At 41.2% G+C, this 19365-nt stretch overlaps 1 protein-coding gene across 4 annotated transcripts; it reads left to right on the forward strand.

The window, feature by feature from the left end:
- Positions 1-802: 802 nt before the first annotated feature.
- PLEKHS1 (pleckstrin homology domain containing S1) lies at positions 803-18098 on the forward strand. 4 transcript variants are annotated; one of them, XM_042019351.1, is made up of 16 exons: positions 803-1063; positions 1954-2174; positions 2650-2775; positions 3222-3283; positions 3375-3481; positions 4816-4950; positions 6151-6226; positions 6898-7005; positions 7671-7766; positions 10845-10958; positions 11936-12051; positions 13259-13468; positions 13694-13795; positions 14183-14318; positions 15100-15191; positions 16864-18098. In XM_042019351.1, exons 3-15 carry the CDS (start codon positions 2745-2747, stop codon positions 15166-15168), a joined length of 1362 nt encoding a protein of 453 aa, XP_041875285.1. In that variant the 5' UTR covers positions 803-1063; positions 1954-2174; positions 2650-2744; the 3' UTR covers positions 15169-15191; positions 16864-18098. The 4 variants fall into 4 exon arrangements, with proteins under 4 accessions (XP_041875285.1, XP_041875282.1, XP_041875283.1 ...); XM_042019348.1 differs by having other exon boundaries at positions 804-1063; positions 3192-3283; XM_042019349.1 differs by lacking the exon at positions 1954-2174 and having other exon boundaries at positions 804-1063; positions 3192-3283.
- The last annotated feature ends 1267 nt before the right edge of the window (positions 18099-19365 follow it).

Here is a 19365-nt window from a genome sequence, read left to right on the forward strand (position 1 = left end):
CCCTGTTTTTAAATTTCTGTGAACAATATTCCCCTGTCTCCAGAGCTATCCTTCATGCCAGTTCTAGTTATATGAGATATAGAAAGATCAGCATAAAATACCTGAATACTCTGCTAGAGGGGAAAGTAACATGGGAAGATAATAGAGTAGTAGTGAAAGACAGAAAGACATCCCCTTGTGTCAGGACCAGTGTCTCTGCTAGATGAGCATTACTTTAGATCATGTCCAAAGAACATTAATATTATTTCAGAAGAAAATTTTGTACCAACACACATCACCCCTGAGTGGTGATACTGACATGGCTGAGAGCTGTGCCAGCCCATGAGCCTGGAAGGACCCACTCAGAATGAGGAAGCTTGACCCTTTCACTCAAGCAGAGCCAGGTTGTTGAATAGTGATTTAAAACCTGCAGGGTGTTTTAGCTTTTTTCCCTGATCAAATTTATGACTATTTTCTATTGGAAAGCAATTCCTGAATGTGTCTGGAGAGGATTCCAAAAATTCACTTACAGCCAAGACAGACACTGAAATTACCTTGTCATGGCATAGACAGCATAAGAAATCCTGCTTCACCATTGTATGTTTAACTAAATGCTGTTTAAATCTGAAACTGCCTTTACTTTATGATCTTTTAGGGTTCTTTATGTTGCTTTATCTTCCAGTCATGGGTGGATATTATGCTTTAGAAAAAGCGCAGGAAATGAAGGGACAGTACAGAGACCTGGACCAACAAAAACACACTGTCTCCAGGCTTTTTTCCCTGTATAGGAGACATTTATCACTATCTCAAATGTGCATATTTTTCATTGCTTCTGAGTGAATATTAATCTCTGGATTTCCCCTTTCCAGAGCAGTCTTTAGTTTGCTTCCCATGCAGAAACAGGAATTTCCTTGTGGGTCATATTTCAGGGTGTTTGTATTTATCCATGGACTGACTATAAGAAGGCAGTCACAATGCAGCTCAAGGCCACATCATGTTTGCTGAAGGAGGCAATACAGGGAATCTGGATTTACTTGAAGGTATATTTCTCTAAAACCTTCTTCACCATGAAGACATTCTGTTTGTAAGTATTAACATACTTTGTTTTCGTTATCTTGGAAATTTTTGTGGTTTCATCGTAGCTTACATCTTAAAGATTTGAAACATTTTATTTGCGTTTTGACTGAAGTGTCTCATTGCATTTCAAAAGGTTTGAAGCAATCAAATCCCTTAATGCCTGGCATACAAAAATCTGAGGGAGTATAATCACGGAACTGGCATTTTCAATTTTGAATTAGACATAACCTATTTACAATGTTGCTTTCTGTTGAAAAGACAATTAAATGTAACCAATAAAAACTTTTTCCCAAAAGGCAGAGTGAGAAAGCACAACTAATCTCATGGGTATTTGTCTTCCCACGTGCAAATCTTGACTTTTACTGACATCCAGAAGAGACTTTTCTCCTGTCATAGGCTCTTGGAACATTGTTTTGTAGTAATTGCATTGTTTGCAGGTTGAGGTGACTCTGTCAGTCACATTGAACAGAATAATACGTTGCCTTTCCTTGCAACCCCAGGTGTGTGCCCCTAGTATTGGCTTTGTGTGCAGTCATTTTTAGTTTTGGAAATTGCTTTTTTGTCCTTTTATTTTTTCGGTAGGCAACAGATGAAAACTCTAGAAGCAAGTTTTGTAACAGTTTATCACAGCATTTGTACAACAAATATTTCTTCCCCAAAAGGCAAAAATTGCGATGGTTTCCGTAAAAAACTCAAAAAATATACAGACAGAAATGTTGTTCAGAAATCTCTGATGAACCTAAGTTTGCAGTGGGTCATTCCCACTTACAGCCTGGAGCAGGAGGAATGAAAGCCTATAGCTTTAATTGTGTTTCAGGGGTAAAATTCCGTGTGTAACCCGCCCCATTTCTGACCACCCCACTCCTCATTGTGCCACGTTTACTTCCGTCACTTCAGAGTAAACCACTGAAGAAACACAAACAAAGGAAAGCCCTTGAAGCTCTCACTCCAACCAGGGTTCTCAGCAAAGAACCAGAGAACAGCACTTGTAATCCTTCAGATTTTCCCGGGAGAGGCTGTGTGGCTTCAGGTGGCACAAGAGGGTCTGTGTAACCTCCTCGTAGGTAACAAACAACTTCCAGCCAAGATCTGATTTTGCAGGGAATGAGAGTTTTGAGGTAAGGCAAACTTCTGAAAAGGCATTGTATTAAGAATACTACAGACTTGAAAATTATTAAAATTGTCATAGCATTTTAACTGTATTTTCCACACGTATTTTAAACTCTTTAGGCCAAGTTATGCTGATTTTATACAGGACTGATCATGCTGTCAAAGCAGTGTCAGAAACATACATGGTTGCAGTATTCCTAGGTTACAGGTGTTGTGACTAGCGCAGAAGAAAGGGCAAAATGAAGTTCTTTTGGCAGCTCTCACTTCTAGGCAAATCATCTTTTTGGCCTATAAAAATGGGTAATATTTGTTATTTGTAATTTTATGATCGTATTATAAAATAACAAATATAGTGTGTATTTTAATATGCTATAAAATTATTTTAGAATATATTTAAATTAATAGTTATTATGGCTATTTTATGTATTTTGATCATCAGTATGAAAATTAACAGTTGTAAGATTTTTGTTATTTTCTCAACAGCAATTGTGTGTGCAGTGAAATGCTGCTCAGCAGCAAGCAAACTGAAAGGAATTAGCTTCAACATTTTTGTTATCTGGGTGGAAGAAACAATCAGGATGGCTTCTACAAGCAAAAGAAATTCTGCAGGTACAAAATTTCTTGTACTAAAATTTTTTACTAGTAAAGTTGTTATCCTTAGCTGAGTGAATGCCACCTATGAATTTCATTGGGGTGCATTTCAGATCACTAATTATGAAGATAAATAAGACCAGACCCTAAAAGTTAAGTAAGATCAGTCAAATAAGACAGCAGCTCATGATACCTTCTGAGCCCCTACATTTTCACTACCATTAGTTTACAATTTGGGCCAGTTGTCAGCATTAACATCAGGGAAGCAGCGTCTGTCTCTATATTTTATAGCCTTGATTTGTGTTTGTCTTATGGCTATTTAAGCACAAAAAAACAGTGTTAAGCAACAATTTCCTGAACTGGAAATTGATCTTTTTTAAGACATTAATTGGCAGCAAGTTAAGTAATGGTGCTGTTCATTTCTCTTTGATTAGTCACAATTCAAAATACATTTTGCCCTGAAGGTGATGTCTGCAAGCACGGATTCTTCATCAAATCACCACCTCTTCAGCTTTTCAGCTCACAGGTATACTAGCACAGATTAGTCATATTTCAGCAATCCCTCATTTCTGTTCTCCTGAATTTTAATGAGAGACAAATTGCTTTCTCTTTGGCAGAATTCCTGGAAAAGGCGTCTTTTTGTCCTGTCCAAATCCAGGAAGGGGAATTACATCCTGAAGTATCTAAAAGGCCAACATGTAAAAGGCTCCATAGCTGTTGATCAGTATGTAACTGCAATGCATCATCTCTTTTATTTTAAATCATGTATCAGCACTCTCCAATGGCCACTGATTGTACAGGCACTTGTTCCTGACTGAGGTTTGATTCAAACCCAGCAAAGTCCAGAGAAGTGTCCCTTGGGATTTGTAGGCTTTGGGTGCAACTGTGATGTATGTTGAAGTGAAAATCCTGACTTGCTTTATTGTAATTTACTTTAGGGTGAGTGATTGTTGTGATGTATCTGCAAATGAGGTACCTTGCTTGGCTCCATGATCCCGCAGGCTGTGTTCCTGTAGTGGAACACATTTTACCCCCTGTGAGGACAGTGCTGTGCATTCATTCACTCTCAGCTGTGGCACACACCCTTTCCCAGCTTACAGCTTCACAAAGTGCTTTGCAGGTTTGTGCAAAGGTCTCCTGACTTTCACATAACCCCTTGGGCTGATTCTGGTTGCTCTCTCCCTCTTACTCTGCCATGAAATTGCTCTGCTTGGCTCATTGGGGTTGGTAATTTCATTCCTGTCAGCACAGTGCTACTGCAGCAAGACTGGGTATCTTTGGCTTTGTATTGGCACCCTTTACCATGTCACAGGTGGTAGGAGATACTTGCAAGGGAAACAGAAAATGTAATGGGAAATGTAAAGATTTTACCTGTCAGATCTAGACGTTAATACTCCAGGCTCCTGGAATTGTTAGGCTTGGAGGTCACTCACCACATTGCTGTTGTGCTTCTTCCATTAAAATGATTTACATTGTGGAGCTTTCAAAAATACTGCAGCTTGCTCAGTGGTCTGTGGTTACATTATTACCATAATTATTGTTGTTATTATTTTTATTAATTTGGCTTCTTGGAAGTTAATGGAAGTAGTACTTCAAGTGCTTCAAGTATCCATTAAGAGCACTTCTGTTCTTCTTCCCCTCTATTAAAACACTATTAATATACAATTAGTTTCAAATCAAATCTATTGTTTTATAGTGGTTAAAAAACTTCCACAAGAAATTTTTCTTACTATCGCTTCTTTTCAAGATTCTGAATTAAACCAACGGCCCTTTTTTCCATAAATGAGGATCCATTGTCTGGACACTTTGCAAAAGTTAATTTTATATTTTTGCCTGGATGTTTTCTTCACTGAAAGACCACCTCTTTGAATGTGTGCAATTATTTTCTTGAGCACTTTTTTTTCCTGTGGAAAAATGTTTAACTTTTCCCTTGCAGATGTCATCATATTAGGCTGTGCTTAGAGTAAAATATGGACATACACACACATATATATGTGTGTCTATTTGTATGTAACTATGTAGAGTGATATAGGATGTTTCATATGGTTTTCTTCACAGAATCATGAGTGTTGAAGTTGGCATAAGTAATGCTGAAATTATGGAAACAGTGAAGAAGATGTTTAAATGCCTTCCCGAGCAGGTGATGTCCATCAGCACTGGAAACAGATGTTACTACCTCATCGGGAACAGCAGGTGGGCATAGCAAGATGTGCAAAAGCAGTGTGACAGTGCTGTTAAACTGATGTAGCACTAAGCTGCTGCTGCCCCAAGGCAGGGTCCTGCTCCTTCACAGACGCTCCCTTCCCTTCCTGTGTCTCAGCTACTGAAGGCACAGCTCTGGGCTGAGGTGATTCAGCTGGCTGGTCCAATGGAAAACAGCTCTTTTCTATGTCATTTCCTGCCCCCCGCCGCCCTCCTGCTCATGGCTGGGTTAATTTTTTGCTGGTTCAGGCAGGTGAGCTCACCTTCCCTGCAGCCACCCTGTTACAGCATCCAACATGGGAAAGCAGTGGGAGCACAGGCCTGGGAGTGGGGATGGCAGTGGCAGTACCTCAGCATGGCAGTGCCATTTCAAACTGTGCTGGTTAGGGGTCAAGGAAGAGCGAAGACCTTTGCCTTCTCACCCAGCAGCTCCTGGGGGTTAGAAAAGCTTCGGCTTCTTATGGGTAAACGCCAGGGAGTAATATTGCCTGCAAAGTAGGTTATTAATCAAGGGAAGCAGATTGAAGACAAAAATTCTCCTGAAGGAAAACAGATCCCAAACGTACAGACTGGGGGCTTTGGTGCAGCAGGGTGGTGCTTTTTCAGGCTGGAATTGAGTCCAGAAACTGTTTCTGTGGACGTGATCAGCCAGAGCTCATTTAGGTGAGGGAGGATGTTTGTGCTGCTGTGCTGCTGGTTCCCAGTGTCTCCTCTTCAGTTTCCCAGTCACAAGCGTGTCAGGGGATTTTTTGCCTTTTTGCAGAAGAGCAGCTGATGTGTGAAATTCTGATAAGCACAGAAGAAAAACACATACCTGAGTGCTACTTGAGCGTGCCACCCAACGCCTTCCCCCGGGGCGCGGCTCTCACAGCCCACACTCAGTGGAAAGCATTCCAGAATGAATCCAACTAAATCCACTGCAAGCATGAAAAACAGCTTCAACCATCCTTTCATGGCTTGTTTCTCATCCTGATGGCCCAAGTGCATTCCCAAGCCTTGTTAGCTCTCTGAGTCAGACTTTGCCATCTGGCCATGACCTGCTGAGCACTCTTTCCTGAAAGGAAGGTGCAGAGTTTTCCCACTGATCTTGGGAATTTTGTTTTGGGCCCCATAGGAAGAAGTGGGTAGGCAAACGGATTGCCCTTGTGTTACTTGTCAGTAAGTTTTCATTCCCATTGTTCCAACCTACAGGCAGGAAACAGACGACTGGGTCACTCTGATATCTTCCATCTGCAGGGAGGACAAAAGAGGTGGATGCTGCCCTCAGGTGACATGTTACTATACTTGATTTTAGAAAAAAGAAGATGTTTCTATTTTCATTAGAAAACTGTGCAAAGGAATTTTCCTGATTTTTGCCTTGCAAGTTGCCTCTGACCTTGGTTATTCAGAAATTAATTTTCTTATAAATCCTGTACCCTGGCTAAATTATGCATCAAGCAGGCATTGCACAGTCTCTCTGCACTGGGATTGATTTTACAGTGAAGGAATATCTCTGAAGAGTAAGCCAAATGGAAATGAGGGGATGATTGATATTATGCTGCAATGAACTGCACCTTTGATGCATCAGAATGAAAACTTGTGTGTTATACTTAGCGGGTGCATTTTGGTTACATTTACACATTGTTTTACATCAGTCTGTCAAAGTTATGAACCAGCTGGAAGCCCTGGAAGTAGTTCAAGCTCAGGCCCAAGTTTCTGCACCTTGTCAGCCAGACAGGCCCACCAGTTTAGACTCAGCACTAAGTACTCACATCCCTGCAGCTTCCAGACAGCTCAATGTGCAAGCAGGGCAAATTTATGTCTGCCTGAAAAATGCCATGTAGACAATGCCTCTGAGCCATCAGAAGTAAAATTTGCCCTAGTGGGGTGCATTGGTACATTTTAGCCCACACCCAACAGGTGCTCTGTTTTCTTAGACTGCTGTTCCCTTACTTCTAGAACCAAGATCTTCCAAATCCAGAAGTCAGAAGCCGGCCCTCCTCTTTGCCACTGTTCTCAAATTCTATAGAAACGACCAGCTTTCCGGACAGGCAAAGCTACCAGAAGGTAAACTGATTAACCATCCTTAATAACAAGTCTGTGCCTAGGCATGACTGTGAAATTTCATTTGTATAGTTGCTCTTTTCTGTCAAATGTTGTTCAGAGTTTCTGCAGTGGATACCTGGGTGGTCTGTTCTGGTGGGGCTCCTGAGTAGCACCTGGATGGTAACACCACAGACCCCACAAGGGAAATACTTTTGAGGCAAGTCTGCATATAAGTAAAGGCACATGAGAGAAAATACTCACTGGTTGTCTCAACTGACTGGCAAATATTAGTGGGCATTAGGTAAACTCCTGAAGATTTGCTTTGACATGCCCTGGCAGAGGCATGTGATGATTGTTTTGGCAGCTGCTAGCCACATTCCTCCTGATGTGTGATTGTGCTTTATCTCTCTCTTTTTAGGCTGTAAAGCTTAGAGGAGAGCTCAGATCCAATTCCTCTGTGCCTTACAGACTTGCCCCTCAATATTTAAATAGAAAGGAGGGAAAGCATTGCTGCCATCCCACAGCAATTGCAGTGCAGGTAGCAGGGTGAAATAGCAGCCAAGGAATTGCTGGGTTTCTGTAGTCACAAAGCTCTGTGCAAATGGCCCAGCGAGAGGAAAATGAATGTGGGTGAAGCACCTCCAGTGCATCTTTATGAGGAGTCAATCTTTTTTCTTTATATACAGGAGAATGGTTCCTCAGAAGACAAGAACAGGCCTTATTCGGATCCTGGCCCTCATCAGGCTCAGTGTGACTCACCAAGAGGAGTTTTGCCAAGCCTGGTGAGCAGAACAAATCAAACAGCTCCTGCCTTGTTCCATCTGCAGAAGTGAATATTGGCTTTTATCTCACCTGGGTGTCTGTGACTATAGATTATCCACCTACTTTCCCAGCACACTGAGTTGATTTCCACTATGAAAGTTTCCTAAATATTTAGTCTGTTTTCTTGCTTACCATTGAAAATAATCTTCTAAAAACTTGCTTGAAATACCTGTGTTTGTTTGGGGCTTTTGGAGTCAGGTCCTCAGTTTCTACGCAGCAACTGCTAATTGTGGCAGCTCTCACAAACTTGATGAGAAAGCCCCGCAGTTGCACTGATTGAGGATTTGTCCCTCCCTGCACATTTCTCAGCTGTGCCACAGTTGTTCCTAAATGGTTTATTTCTTCAGCCTTTGCCAGTAGCAATCGAGTCAATGTAACTAAATTACAGAACAAGAGCTTGTTAAATTGAGGCACATCTCAGAACTGACCTTCTGTCAGCATTAATATGTCTTCAAGTAATTTCACTTCCATATCCAGCAGGAGTGATTTGGAAAGATAAAAAGATGAAAGTTATCATGTATTACTGGCTAAGTGTTCTGACCTGTGTTCCCTGAACTAGTGCCTGCAGCAGTTTTCCTCTGCCGTGGATTGCTGCCTTTGCAGCAGAGTCAAGAGGACAGAAGGCACAGCCAAGGCTCTACCACACCACTCTGAAGCTTAAACCTATCTTTATTGACAGTTTATGCACTGACCTATGACCTGGAGTGGCTGAGATACAGGGCAAAGAATCTGTTCTGCTATCACAGCTAGCAGGGTGGTAAATCACATGCTGCAATCACCATCCTTGTATATAGGCTGAGAGCAGCTATGAGATAATACAGCTAAATTTAGTGGAAAGAAGTGAATAGTTGAAACTACATTGCAATGCCACAGGCAGTCAGCATAGCTCAGCTGATGCACAGTACTTTATAAAGCTGCAGTAATTCAATTGTGAGTCTGAGCTCTGAAATGCACTGAGTTAACTCTTGGTCTGAATTTAACCAGTCCTGCTCTGGATGTATGTCAAGAATTTCTTTGTGTCTCTTCCTTGTGCATACCTTTTCTGTCTTATTCATTAATTCTTCTCATACTTACAATGCCTCAGAGAGCAGGTATTACATGCAGCTGTTCAGGCTGGGACAGACTGACCACGAGGGTTAAAAGATAAGGAATTTGGATTTTAGCTTTTTAGCCTGAAGCAGAGGGAATAGCACAAAGCTCATGTTTCTGCTTCGGCATGTGTGAAAATAAATAACCTTGCTGTACAGAGAACAAGAAACAACAACGTTTGTTCACTCGATAAAAATATTTCTCTTGACTCATAAGCTTAACATCTGCTAACATCTCTGGGCCTATTCTCTGCTCAGTGATATCTAGACAGCTGGCTTTCTACCTAATCCCTGGTATTTACTTCCTTTTAGCAGTGTGACTCCCCATTTCAAGCTTCTGATGTGTTCTGCTTTTTATCCGTGGTTCCCTCACCCAGGCCCAGACCTTGAAAACACTTTGTTAAGTAGTTGTCACTCATGCAAACAGGATTCTCCATGTCAGTGAGTCTAGTCATGCTGGCAGAGACCCTGGAGGGATCTGGGGACCTGGCTCCTTTTCAACCCATCTTCTGGAGCTACCAAACCTCATCTGACTCAGCAATTCAGTATCAGCTATTTTGATACACAGCTTTCAAGATCTGAAATACATCAAAATGAGGAGCCCTGACTTGCATCACCCTGTGCTGGGCATTACTGTATTGCAGGCAGCAAAGCACTCTTGTTGGGATCTGCCACACACCCGATTTTTTTAAAGAGGTTCCTCTGTCTAAGGGCAACACCTACATTTCCTTAAGGAGCTTATAGGTATCAGTGACTCAATTGTTCTCCAGGTGTCATTTCTATCTTGTGCTACAGCCAATTTTCTCCATAGTCTACTTTCTCTCCAATGTAAATGGATATAAAATTGGATGTAAATCCGATATTATGGTTCAACAGACACTTGAAGTTTGTTCTGACTCCCATGGCATGAGTTGATTTTAATGCCATTTATACCAACAAGGAAAAAAAAATACAGTAATCATCCTTAATTAATATTCATTGCCAGTTTCTTCTTGTTATGTGTAAGAAAGTAATTAGTTTAATTTACTTTACCTTGAAAACAGTAATATATTCGTGGCATATTTAGCAATTATTAAAACAATCACCATGGAAACCAAGGATGTAAGTGTAGAGATAAAAAACACATCACAAACATGGCACAGAGAATTGAACTAGGAGGCAGCTAAATACTAATTACCATACTCTTCACTGTAGTGAAGTCAACAAGGAGACATAAAAATAAATAATTTCTCTTTGCAACTTGAAAAGGTAAACTTGGTGGAGGGATGAATTTCTCCTTGACTTACCAAATTGCCCCAAACTTAATGTTTCAGGTATTTATGAAGGCAGAATATCACTCAGGACACAGAGGATTCTATGTCAGATCTCCAGTCTTCTGGAGTATCTTTTTGCTCACAGAGAAGTAAGAGAAAATAAATTTCTCATTAGTCAGGGGAATCCCAAATTCATTCTTTACTTGATAGCAGTTAAAAGCTGCTTAAAAAGGACAAATATATCCAAATTAACCCCTATATTTCCTACAGATTTTCTTCCTAATGTAAGGGCTTCAGAACTGAATGCAAAGAGAAAAACTTTTCCACACAAGTGACCCTAAATTCATGCAGATTCATACAAAAAAGTATTTAAAACACTTGATTTTTAAACAAAATAACAGGTTATGATCATGCAATCGATGGCAACAGCCTGTACCACCAATCCATCTATGAGAAGTACTAATACCAGTGTCTGGTTTTGTCTGTGTGCACTGAATTTCAAAAATACAGTCAGGAGCACAGATACAGAAACCTTGTTTCTAAAATAAGATGACTCTGAGCATATCTCACTTCAAGGAGAACTGTATCTTCCCATGTTTTTTTGTGAATATTTGCTGATTCTATTACTTCTCATAAATGGAAAAGTGCATGTTAATCTGTATAACTGAGCCTGTTAAATACAAACTCGTTCTTTCAGAAGGAAAAAATTCTGGGAAGAAGTGAGGAAAATCTGCTGTTGTCAGATCCAGAGGAAAACATCAAAAAGGATGAAGAAGATTATTACCAAACTCCCAGCAGCGTTTTAGCAAAGGTAGTTTATCAGCTGTGAGTTCTAATGGTTTGTTAACAGCTCCAAGGACACAAGAGACATTTAATGAGCCAAAGAGGAACTGGTAGGAGGAACCACTTGTACCTTGCAAAAGGAATACAAAGATAAAGCATTAGGTAATAGAGCTTTCATTTATACAAGAAAAAACACACTAGATTCATTCAAAGGATCTTTCTGGTGCAAAGTGGCATTTTGACAAAAACATTGCCGATTCCGGTGAAACTCCCCAAACTGACTTTCATTGTAAATGGCTTTTGCCTGTTGTATAATAGGATAGGGTTGTTTTTTTCTTCTGAATGTGAAAACTTCATTTAGAGAATGTAACAGTACATTAGTTTTATATATTTTGAAATGTAATTCTGTTGAAGCACCAGTAAGCTGCATTAAAGCAGTTCTGTTAAAACACTGTGCTACATTTTGGTATCCACGTTTCACTGCGAAACAAGGCAGCAGGAGAAATCATGCTGGTAATTTTATACAAATTTTGGCACCCAATTTGGGAGGCTTATTTCTCTAGGCTTCCCATGAAATCAGTGGTCAGAAGATTAGTGGTCAGTTTTCTGCAGAAGTCACAGGCTGTACATCTGACTGAAGGACATTAACAATGTGATTTGGTCATATAATCTAAGTACTCCAAGTTAAGCATACCCAAAGAACAAGTCTCCTTTTACAGCCTGCTTAAATTAAAAGGCAACCATTTTTTTCTGGTAGCACTCTAGAATATGGCTTCTCACACCCCAGTCTGGCAGTGCCAATAATTCCAGCATTAACTTTTAAGTTTCAAGCACCTTTCTAGCTCCCAGTTCCTGGGAACTGACTGATTTGAGGAAAGCCAGGCTGTATTAGCCAATGTGTTTAAACAGCGTAAGCACTGAACAAAATAAGGAAATTAACGGGGGGGTTTTTCTGTAGGCAGGGCAATGACATTAATGTCTTATACTGTTATGTATTTCTCACAGTGCACTACTGAAGTGTCAAAACCTGACCCTACAGCTGAGTCTGATGTCCCTGTGCAAGAGAAGCCAGTGCAGAACACTCCAGTAAAGGAGAACATTTATATGTCAATGAAATCACTGTAAGTAACAACTTCATTAAGGTTTTGCAAATTAAAAGTGACAGAGCAATAGAGATAAAGCTGACATCTCTGGTATTTGCATAACAAGGTCTAGAGGCTGCATCTTGTTTGAATGAGTCCTTGTTGGGTCTTGGTTCACAAAGTTCAGCACTCATGGGAACACTGGAGTCAAATTCAAACTCATTAACATGAAATTTAAGCTCACATTGCAGACTCCTGCACTTATACAGGCTCTGACTATACAGGCTCTGACTATATACAGGCTCTGACTATAGGATGCAGCACTTTTTGTTGACTCAAACATTTTCTGGGTTTTTATGACACAACAGCTCACCACTTTACTGAGTCACTGCAGCCAAACTCCAACAACCTTTCAGACAGATGCTCCCAGATCAGGCAGCATTATCTAGAGGTTGAAAGAGAAAGGTAGAGATGGGGCATTAGCTCCCAACTTTTCCATTAGGAAGTTGTGTGAGTTAGGTCACATTCTCACTTCATTTTCCCATCCAAAGAACAGCTCTGTTGCTGTGTGTTTTGAAGGTACAGTGTTTGCCACGTCCCAAAGAAAGGCCTAAGATCTGACTGTCTGTAGGTGTCAGATCTTAGGCCACATGGAGGGAGGCTACTGGAAATGCAGACCCACTAATCAGTTTGTCCCAATAGATTAATTCAAGCTCATCTGTGCCTTCGGGACTCCCCCAGAGGGAGTTACCATAAAAACCTCACAAGGTTATGCCAATCTGAGTTAAAATAAACCAAGAGCAGCTTTTGCTACTAACCCCAGTCTTGTTTGGGGCATGATGGGGACTCAGCTCCAGGCAATAAAAGGCTTATCAAATAAAACTAAAAGGAGTTCAAGTACTTCTGAGTTATCACATCTCCCAAGGGACAGCTTTACATCCCTGCAGAATCCAGTACAGACAAGGCCAACAATCTGTACTCAGTTTCTTTGTCAAGGCGTGCTGTTAGCTGGAATGTTTTCAGGCTTAGTAAGTAGTTTTTACATACTGAAAATGTTTATTTTGAGATTTATGATCCATTTTTAGAAGGGCTGTTTATTTTACTTCAATTTTATTTTGTCCACTGGATATTCTACAAGAACTTGTTATTCTTTGCTTTACTGATGGCTGCTTGATCCAGCTTCAAACACAGCTAGAGTGCCTGGAATTGTCAACCCCCTAAATTTTTTATCATCATTTCTCTTCAGTAAGCTGCTGGATGAGAGATGCCAGCTCACGTGCAGACATGATGGGCTCCCATCCCCTCCCAAATGCCAGAACAACGGTGCATGTCCAAGAGACTTGGAAGCAAACAGAGACACAAAATTCCCAGAAGGCAGCACCAGCCTGCAGCCAACCCTTCAGAGAAGGCAAAACTCATTACCCCTCTCAGTGGTTCACTTGTCTATACTGCTCAGGTAAGTGTCTTCTCCAGCTGGTTGCAGAGAAGACAGACATGTTCATGGGTTTCAGCTTGCCAAGCCTGTCAGCATTCCAGAGGTATCTGGATGATGCTCTTACTCATAGCATTTAGTTTTAGGGAGTCTGCAAGGAGCAGGGAGTTAGACTCAATAATCCTTATGGGTCCCTTCCAGTTTGAGCTGTTCTATGATTCTGTGGTCTCTGATGTTTTTCTCCTACAGTCAAGTTACAGATGAGATGCAGCTGCAGAAATTGGATATTTTCGTACCCCTGGCTGATATTAACAATTACCTAAAACTTACTGAAGCAGCAGGACGAATATGGTAAGTCTGGATGTCTTGTGACAGTGCCTGAGAGATGGGTATAAGTGACAGGCACAGAAATGTACAACTATGGACACTCACGTGCAGTTCTGGCAGGACAGAACAGGGCAGGGGCAGTGCTTGTCGGTACTTCAGTGATTCCTTCTGCTCTCTCAGATTCTTTGTGTACTTGAGTTCGTATTTCAACTGCTGTTGTAAAGGTCTCTACAGAATCCAGCATGCTCTGTAATAATTAGTGATGGTTTCAGCCAGAACCAGATTTAAAAAGTTAGGAAGTCATTGAACGCGTGTGTCGTTTCCAGAGGGCAGCCCCATAACTGCAGTCCTGTCCAGCCACTGCAGTGACTGGATATCCTGTATGTTTCCTTTACTGTCTGCCCTCCACAGCATTTCACAGTGGACTGGTCCTCACAGACTGGGGTGTTTGTTTAACCACGGAGACCACGTGGTGGCTGTGAATGATCTGCAGCCCCAGGGTGTGGAGGAGGCTTACTTCTTCATCAGCAGGTCTGCAAGAAAGGAGGTAAGCTTGACTAACCTTGGCTCAAATGTCTCGAGCCAAATGAGAAAGCAATTTCGTTTTTGCATTTCAAGAGGCTCAGTTCAAACCAGTTTACTCTGGTCTAAGTTTGGCATGAATAACTCCAGAACCAAACAGCTCCTCAGCATCATTCTGATGGGGCATCTCGTAATCCTGAGCTATGTGGGGAATGCAAGGTCAGCACTGCAGTGTTTGAGGACTTGATCTAAAAGAGGTTGAGCAACCCCAAGAGATTTGACTGGGCAACCATAAACTAGAGTTACTTGTGATTTTTATTTTTTGGCTAATGCATATAAATTGCAAATTTATAAATAAACCATTGCCTTCAGTGGATGCCTAGTTGTTTATAGTGGTTTTGGGTATTGAGGGCAGAGCCCTGGATGCCTACCTCCTATTGCTTACCAAACACGACACATCTCTTTGTGTGAGACTGTGTTTTTTGAAGAGAGTGGGAGATTTCTAAGATGTTCTTTAACCCCACTGTGACCTATTACATGTGTTTCTGAACTCACATTTCAGTATCCAGGTTCATGACCCATATCCAAACACATTCATATTTGAATTCTGCTGAGAAGGTTGAGGTCATGAGATGCCGTTGCCATCTAAAGAAAGGAAAGCTAGTCTCAGCAAGGAAAAAAAACTACTCATCTCTCTTAGTGGGGAATTTTTATTTAGCTAGTTCAAATACAAGTCAGATAGTTGCACAAATGTTGATCAGATATAACAAGCTATAAAAATGTCCCTTTTTTTTTTCTTTTTTAAGGTTAAACTTACTGTATGTAGGATTCCACATTCAGATATCTTCCATGCTAAAGGCTGCTCATGTTCCTGAAATAAAAAGACCTCAGTGATTAAGTAAGTGCCAAAACTCAATGGAAAAGACTGGGGAGGAGAAGCTGATATATGGTGTAGAGAGATAATCTTCATCTTCTTGAGCTGCCAGACATCTTTTGTTGCTGAAGTACAAAGAATGGAGAATGTAGATTTCATTTTATGTCTTAATAACTTATTTTGTGGCATGAATGGCACGTATTTGGCTTATATTTCATGTTGGCATGTATTTCTGTTACATGGAAGAAAATGAGGGTCAGATAATTTGCGTGACCTTTGCGCTGTGTATACTTTGCATTTCAGCAGAAAGCACTGGTTCATGCCTCTGCTCACCCCTTTACACTGAGTTACACTGATTTATACTGAACTTGTAATCAGTTAAGGGTGGGCAAACAACCAGCATTTGGACTAAAGCCATATTTTCCCTGCATTCCCCTTAGCTACAGAAAGTTACAAGCAAGCTGAGAGCTGCAGTGTTGGAGGGAAAAGTGGTAAATAAAATGTTGTGTAGTGGTTCAGTGAGGCCTCCTTTTGTGTTGTGCCCCTCTTAAGTTACAGCCACAAAAATACATCCAAGGGAGGACAGGAAGAAGAGCTGGTTGGAGAAAAGGAGTGTGTCTGGGGCACCTTTGGGTTCACAGACGTCCAAAATAAGCCCTAAGTGAAAAGGAATGAATGGATTTGGGAGGGAGAAGGGCTGGCCTTCTCTGTGACAGTGTTCCTGGTAAAAACAGCTGGGAAAACCACAGAGAGAAATGATGTATCTGAAAGCATGTGCTCTCATCCCCATGCAAACAGAGTTCACTGAGAGTGTTTTCATCTACCAAGTACTACCACAGGGATGTCACTGGGGCAGCAGCATTTCCAGAGCAAGTGCTTATTTTATCCTGTAAATATTTATTTGTGGATATGGCTTCCTTGCATTGCTGCCATAGAAACATGACCAATTTTCAGCTGACACCACACCAAAAGCAGATAGATATGAAACTGCCTTCAGGGATGCTTCAGTGGATGCCAAAAGGGAGCTTTGTCCTGTCCTAGAGCGGCCTCTGTTGCTCACAGCACCATGGTGTGATGTGGCAGAGCACATACCTGCGCCCTGTATGAGCATGGACACTTTGTGTGGGGATTTTTTACACACACATATTGCCATAAAATAGATAGTGTCAATATACAGGGATGTGGCAACAAACAGAATCATGGGGTTTGAGTACTGATAGTTTTGTCTTGCCAGATAGAACCAAAATAACTACTGGGTTTAGCAGGCACAGGATTACTCATATTAAGAGATTTATATAAGCTTTGATTAAGGTGGATTGGGCTCAAAGGAGGTATTTGTCCAGCTTCCAATTGAATAAGGCTAAGTTGGCTACTACAGTAAGGAACTAAACTCACTAAAAATCAGCATTGGTGCCTTTTACTGCAGTAGTAAATTTGACAAATGTGCTGGACTTTTTAAAAAATCGTTATAAAATTTTATTCAGCTGAAGATGAAAACAACATCAAGTAACTCAAAACAGGCAAACACAAATATTTATATAGTCTGTTCAGACTCAGCTCCTGTTCAAGAGATTAATTTCCAGACTGAATGTTTCCACATTCAGAGCCTGTCTCTTCTGCTTTTGAGGTAAGAGTGTTTGGGACATGCTTGTTTCTCAAGGTGGGAAAGGAGCACATTTTGATTTTTCTGTTTCAGTGGTGTTCAAAGGCCTGTTTGTGCTGAATTCTGCATAAATACAGAGGAAACTCCCAGTTCTGGAACTACAGAGGCTGAAAATGGAAGAAACACATTTCTTGGGAGCTCTTTTCCAAAGCTGCTATGGGACTCCTTTGCTTTGCACAGCTGCTTTGAGCACAGCAAATCCATTTCTGCCTAAGGAGCCCCTGAGGGATGGGGTGGATGGCTGTCACTATACAGGGCTTCTTCCAGCCCTGTAACTCTGTCAGTCTGCAAGGACAGTCCTCATGGCCTGAATCCTAAAATCACAGATCACCTACTTCAAGAGCATCTACTTAGGACGTTGTCCTCAGCCTTTCCTGGCCAAGGTTTGCCTCAACACTTCTTTTGAACTTTGGAAAAGGAAAGTCCAAATTTTCCTATGTTGTTCCAAGACTCATCTCTCTGTAAAATTAGGAATTTTTTTTCTAGTATTTATCCTAGAAATTTTTTTCAGAAAATTAACACAATTTTTTCTTGCCCTGTATTCAGTGGGCATAGGGAATATTTGGATTGCCACTGTCTCCAGACAAATCTTCATTATGGAAGGTATTTTTTCTACCTGTTCTCTCTTCTCTTTTTCTTAGACCAAACACCCTGCATTCTTCCATCATTTTTTCAAACAGTTCCTGAAAATGATCATATGGCACTTAACTGTGAGACAAATACCTTGTGTTTCCAGTTATGGATGAACAAAGGAGGTGAGAAATTGAAATTCAAATAATTTCACCAAAAAGAAATTCAAAGCCATGAAGCAATTTCCTAGCATTTCATAGAGAAACATTTCTCAAAAGAGGTGAATTAGTGAAGAAGATCTCTCATGGTGGTGGGAGAAGAGCCACCTCCATGGAACCTGCTGCTGAAGCAGATGTTGAGCACTGCATGCTGCACCTCTCAGCCATGGAAGAATGTTACTTTTGGACAAAAAGAGGATTTGGTTAGATATAGTGTGTACAGAATAATTCCAGAATATTTTAGAAAACTGGGGGATTACTTCCGTACTTCAGTAAACAGTTACAGATCTGTTACTCCATAATTGATCATTATGACAGTTTGCACAATGCTAAATGCAGATAATTAATGTCACATATTGGCTGATTCATAACACTTACAGACACACAATATAAAAATTACATGGGTACTGTAAATTCTGGTAGAGTGTGTGAAGTTGTCTGCCCACATATGATTAATAAAAGTGTTAACACTTTACAACACATTGTATGCTGAAAAACACCTCATTTTATCCTAACATGGCCCCTCTTTGTCCTGCAGAGATTACCTGTAACTTCCCAGTAATCTGCAGATGAGTCACCAAACAGCCCTTTTTAAAAAGCTACACTTAAATAAAGATTTAGGTTGTTTCCCTGGCTGTTAATTTGTGGCACATTCCTGTGCTGCACTCACTCATTAGCAGCAGCAAATATTTCCCCTTGAATTCCCAAACATGAATCATGCTCTTTCTAGCCCTTCAGCGGGAAGATGGCAATTGCCCAGGAGAAAAGCAAGTCCTGGAAGAGAGAGAAAGTGATGGTAAGGGAAGTCTCCATATTGGTGTGAGGTCATTGAAGTTAAGAAAAATAAAAAGCCCATTGAACAGAAAGCACAAACCAGACCACACAACCCCCACACTTCCTCTCAAGGGCAACACTCCTGAGAACTGGGGTTGGAGTCATAAACTGATCAAGAGAGCCCAAGTCCTGCAGGAGAACAAGTCCAGCCAGGAAAGTATAAGTGCAGTCTCATAAGTGCAGTCTCCACCCTGAACTGAGCCAGAGAGGAGCTCTGTGTAATGTAGTGTCTTGCTTATCAGAGTCCCTCCAACCCGGGAGATTAGAGGGATATCTAAATAAATATTTATGTATTTAATAGGGATATCTAAATAACAGCCAGACATACTTCAGCATGGCTGGAATTTCTGCAAAGGGATTCAAAGAGGAGCAACTGCAATGAAGGAGAGTGATGTCACCCTGCACACTGCAGAGAGAGTGCATCCGTGGTGAGCTGGGGACACCAGGTGCTTAATCTGTGTTTTGCCCCATGTTTTCTGGGCACCTCAGAAGAGCCATTTCCTCATACACACAGAGTAAAATTCAAGAAGTTACTTCAGACACATTTGCATCATGTTGTCTCACCATGAATGTGATCTCCAGCATCACATTCAATACTAGGAATTGCTTTAGCTCCCAGAACATTGCTGGAAAAGCCTCCATCAGACCTGTATGTTACAGGCATGAGGGCTGCTTCATCGAGGCCCCGTGCTGTGGGGAGATGCTGATGTGCCCGTTCCATGCTAAGGGAGAAGCCATCCCTAATGTCCTGCAGAAACTGGCTTACCTGAGTCCCTTCAGCCGCGCTGTCCTGAGGGAATGTCAGGTGATGTTCCCACTTCCCTGCAAGGAACTGGCTCACAACATCTGTGCTGCTTCTGGAAAGCTGCACCAGCAGGGACTGTGGAAATCTCAGTCACATGGATTCACCCAG

Source organism: Corvus kubaryi, unplaced genomic scaffold (genome assembly GCF_017639235.1).
Source record: "Corvus kubaryi isolate FWS band 111438036 unplaced genomic scaffold, C.kubaryi_AGA036_p1.0 138, whole genome shotgun sequence".
Taxonomy (NCBI): domain Eukaryota; kingdom Metazoa; phylum Chordata; class Aves; order Passeriformes; family Corvidae; genus Corvus; species Corvus kubaryi.

Bases quoted from the DNA above. Each gene is read 5' to 3' on its own strand.
- PLEKHS1 (XM_042019348.1), top strand. From the start codon at position 2,745: ATGGCTTCTACAAGCAAAAGAAATTCTGCAG. The intron at 3,284-3,374 runs GTATACTAGCAC...TCTCTTTGGCAG, and splicing joins TTCAGCTTTTCAGCTCACAG to AATTCCTGGAAAAGGCGTCT. The intron at 13,796-14,182 runs GTAAGTCTGGAT...TGCCCTCCACAG, and splicing joins GAAGCAGCAGGACGAATATG to CATTTCACAGTGGACTGGTC.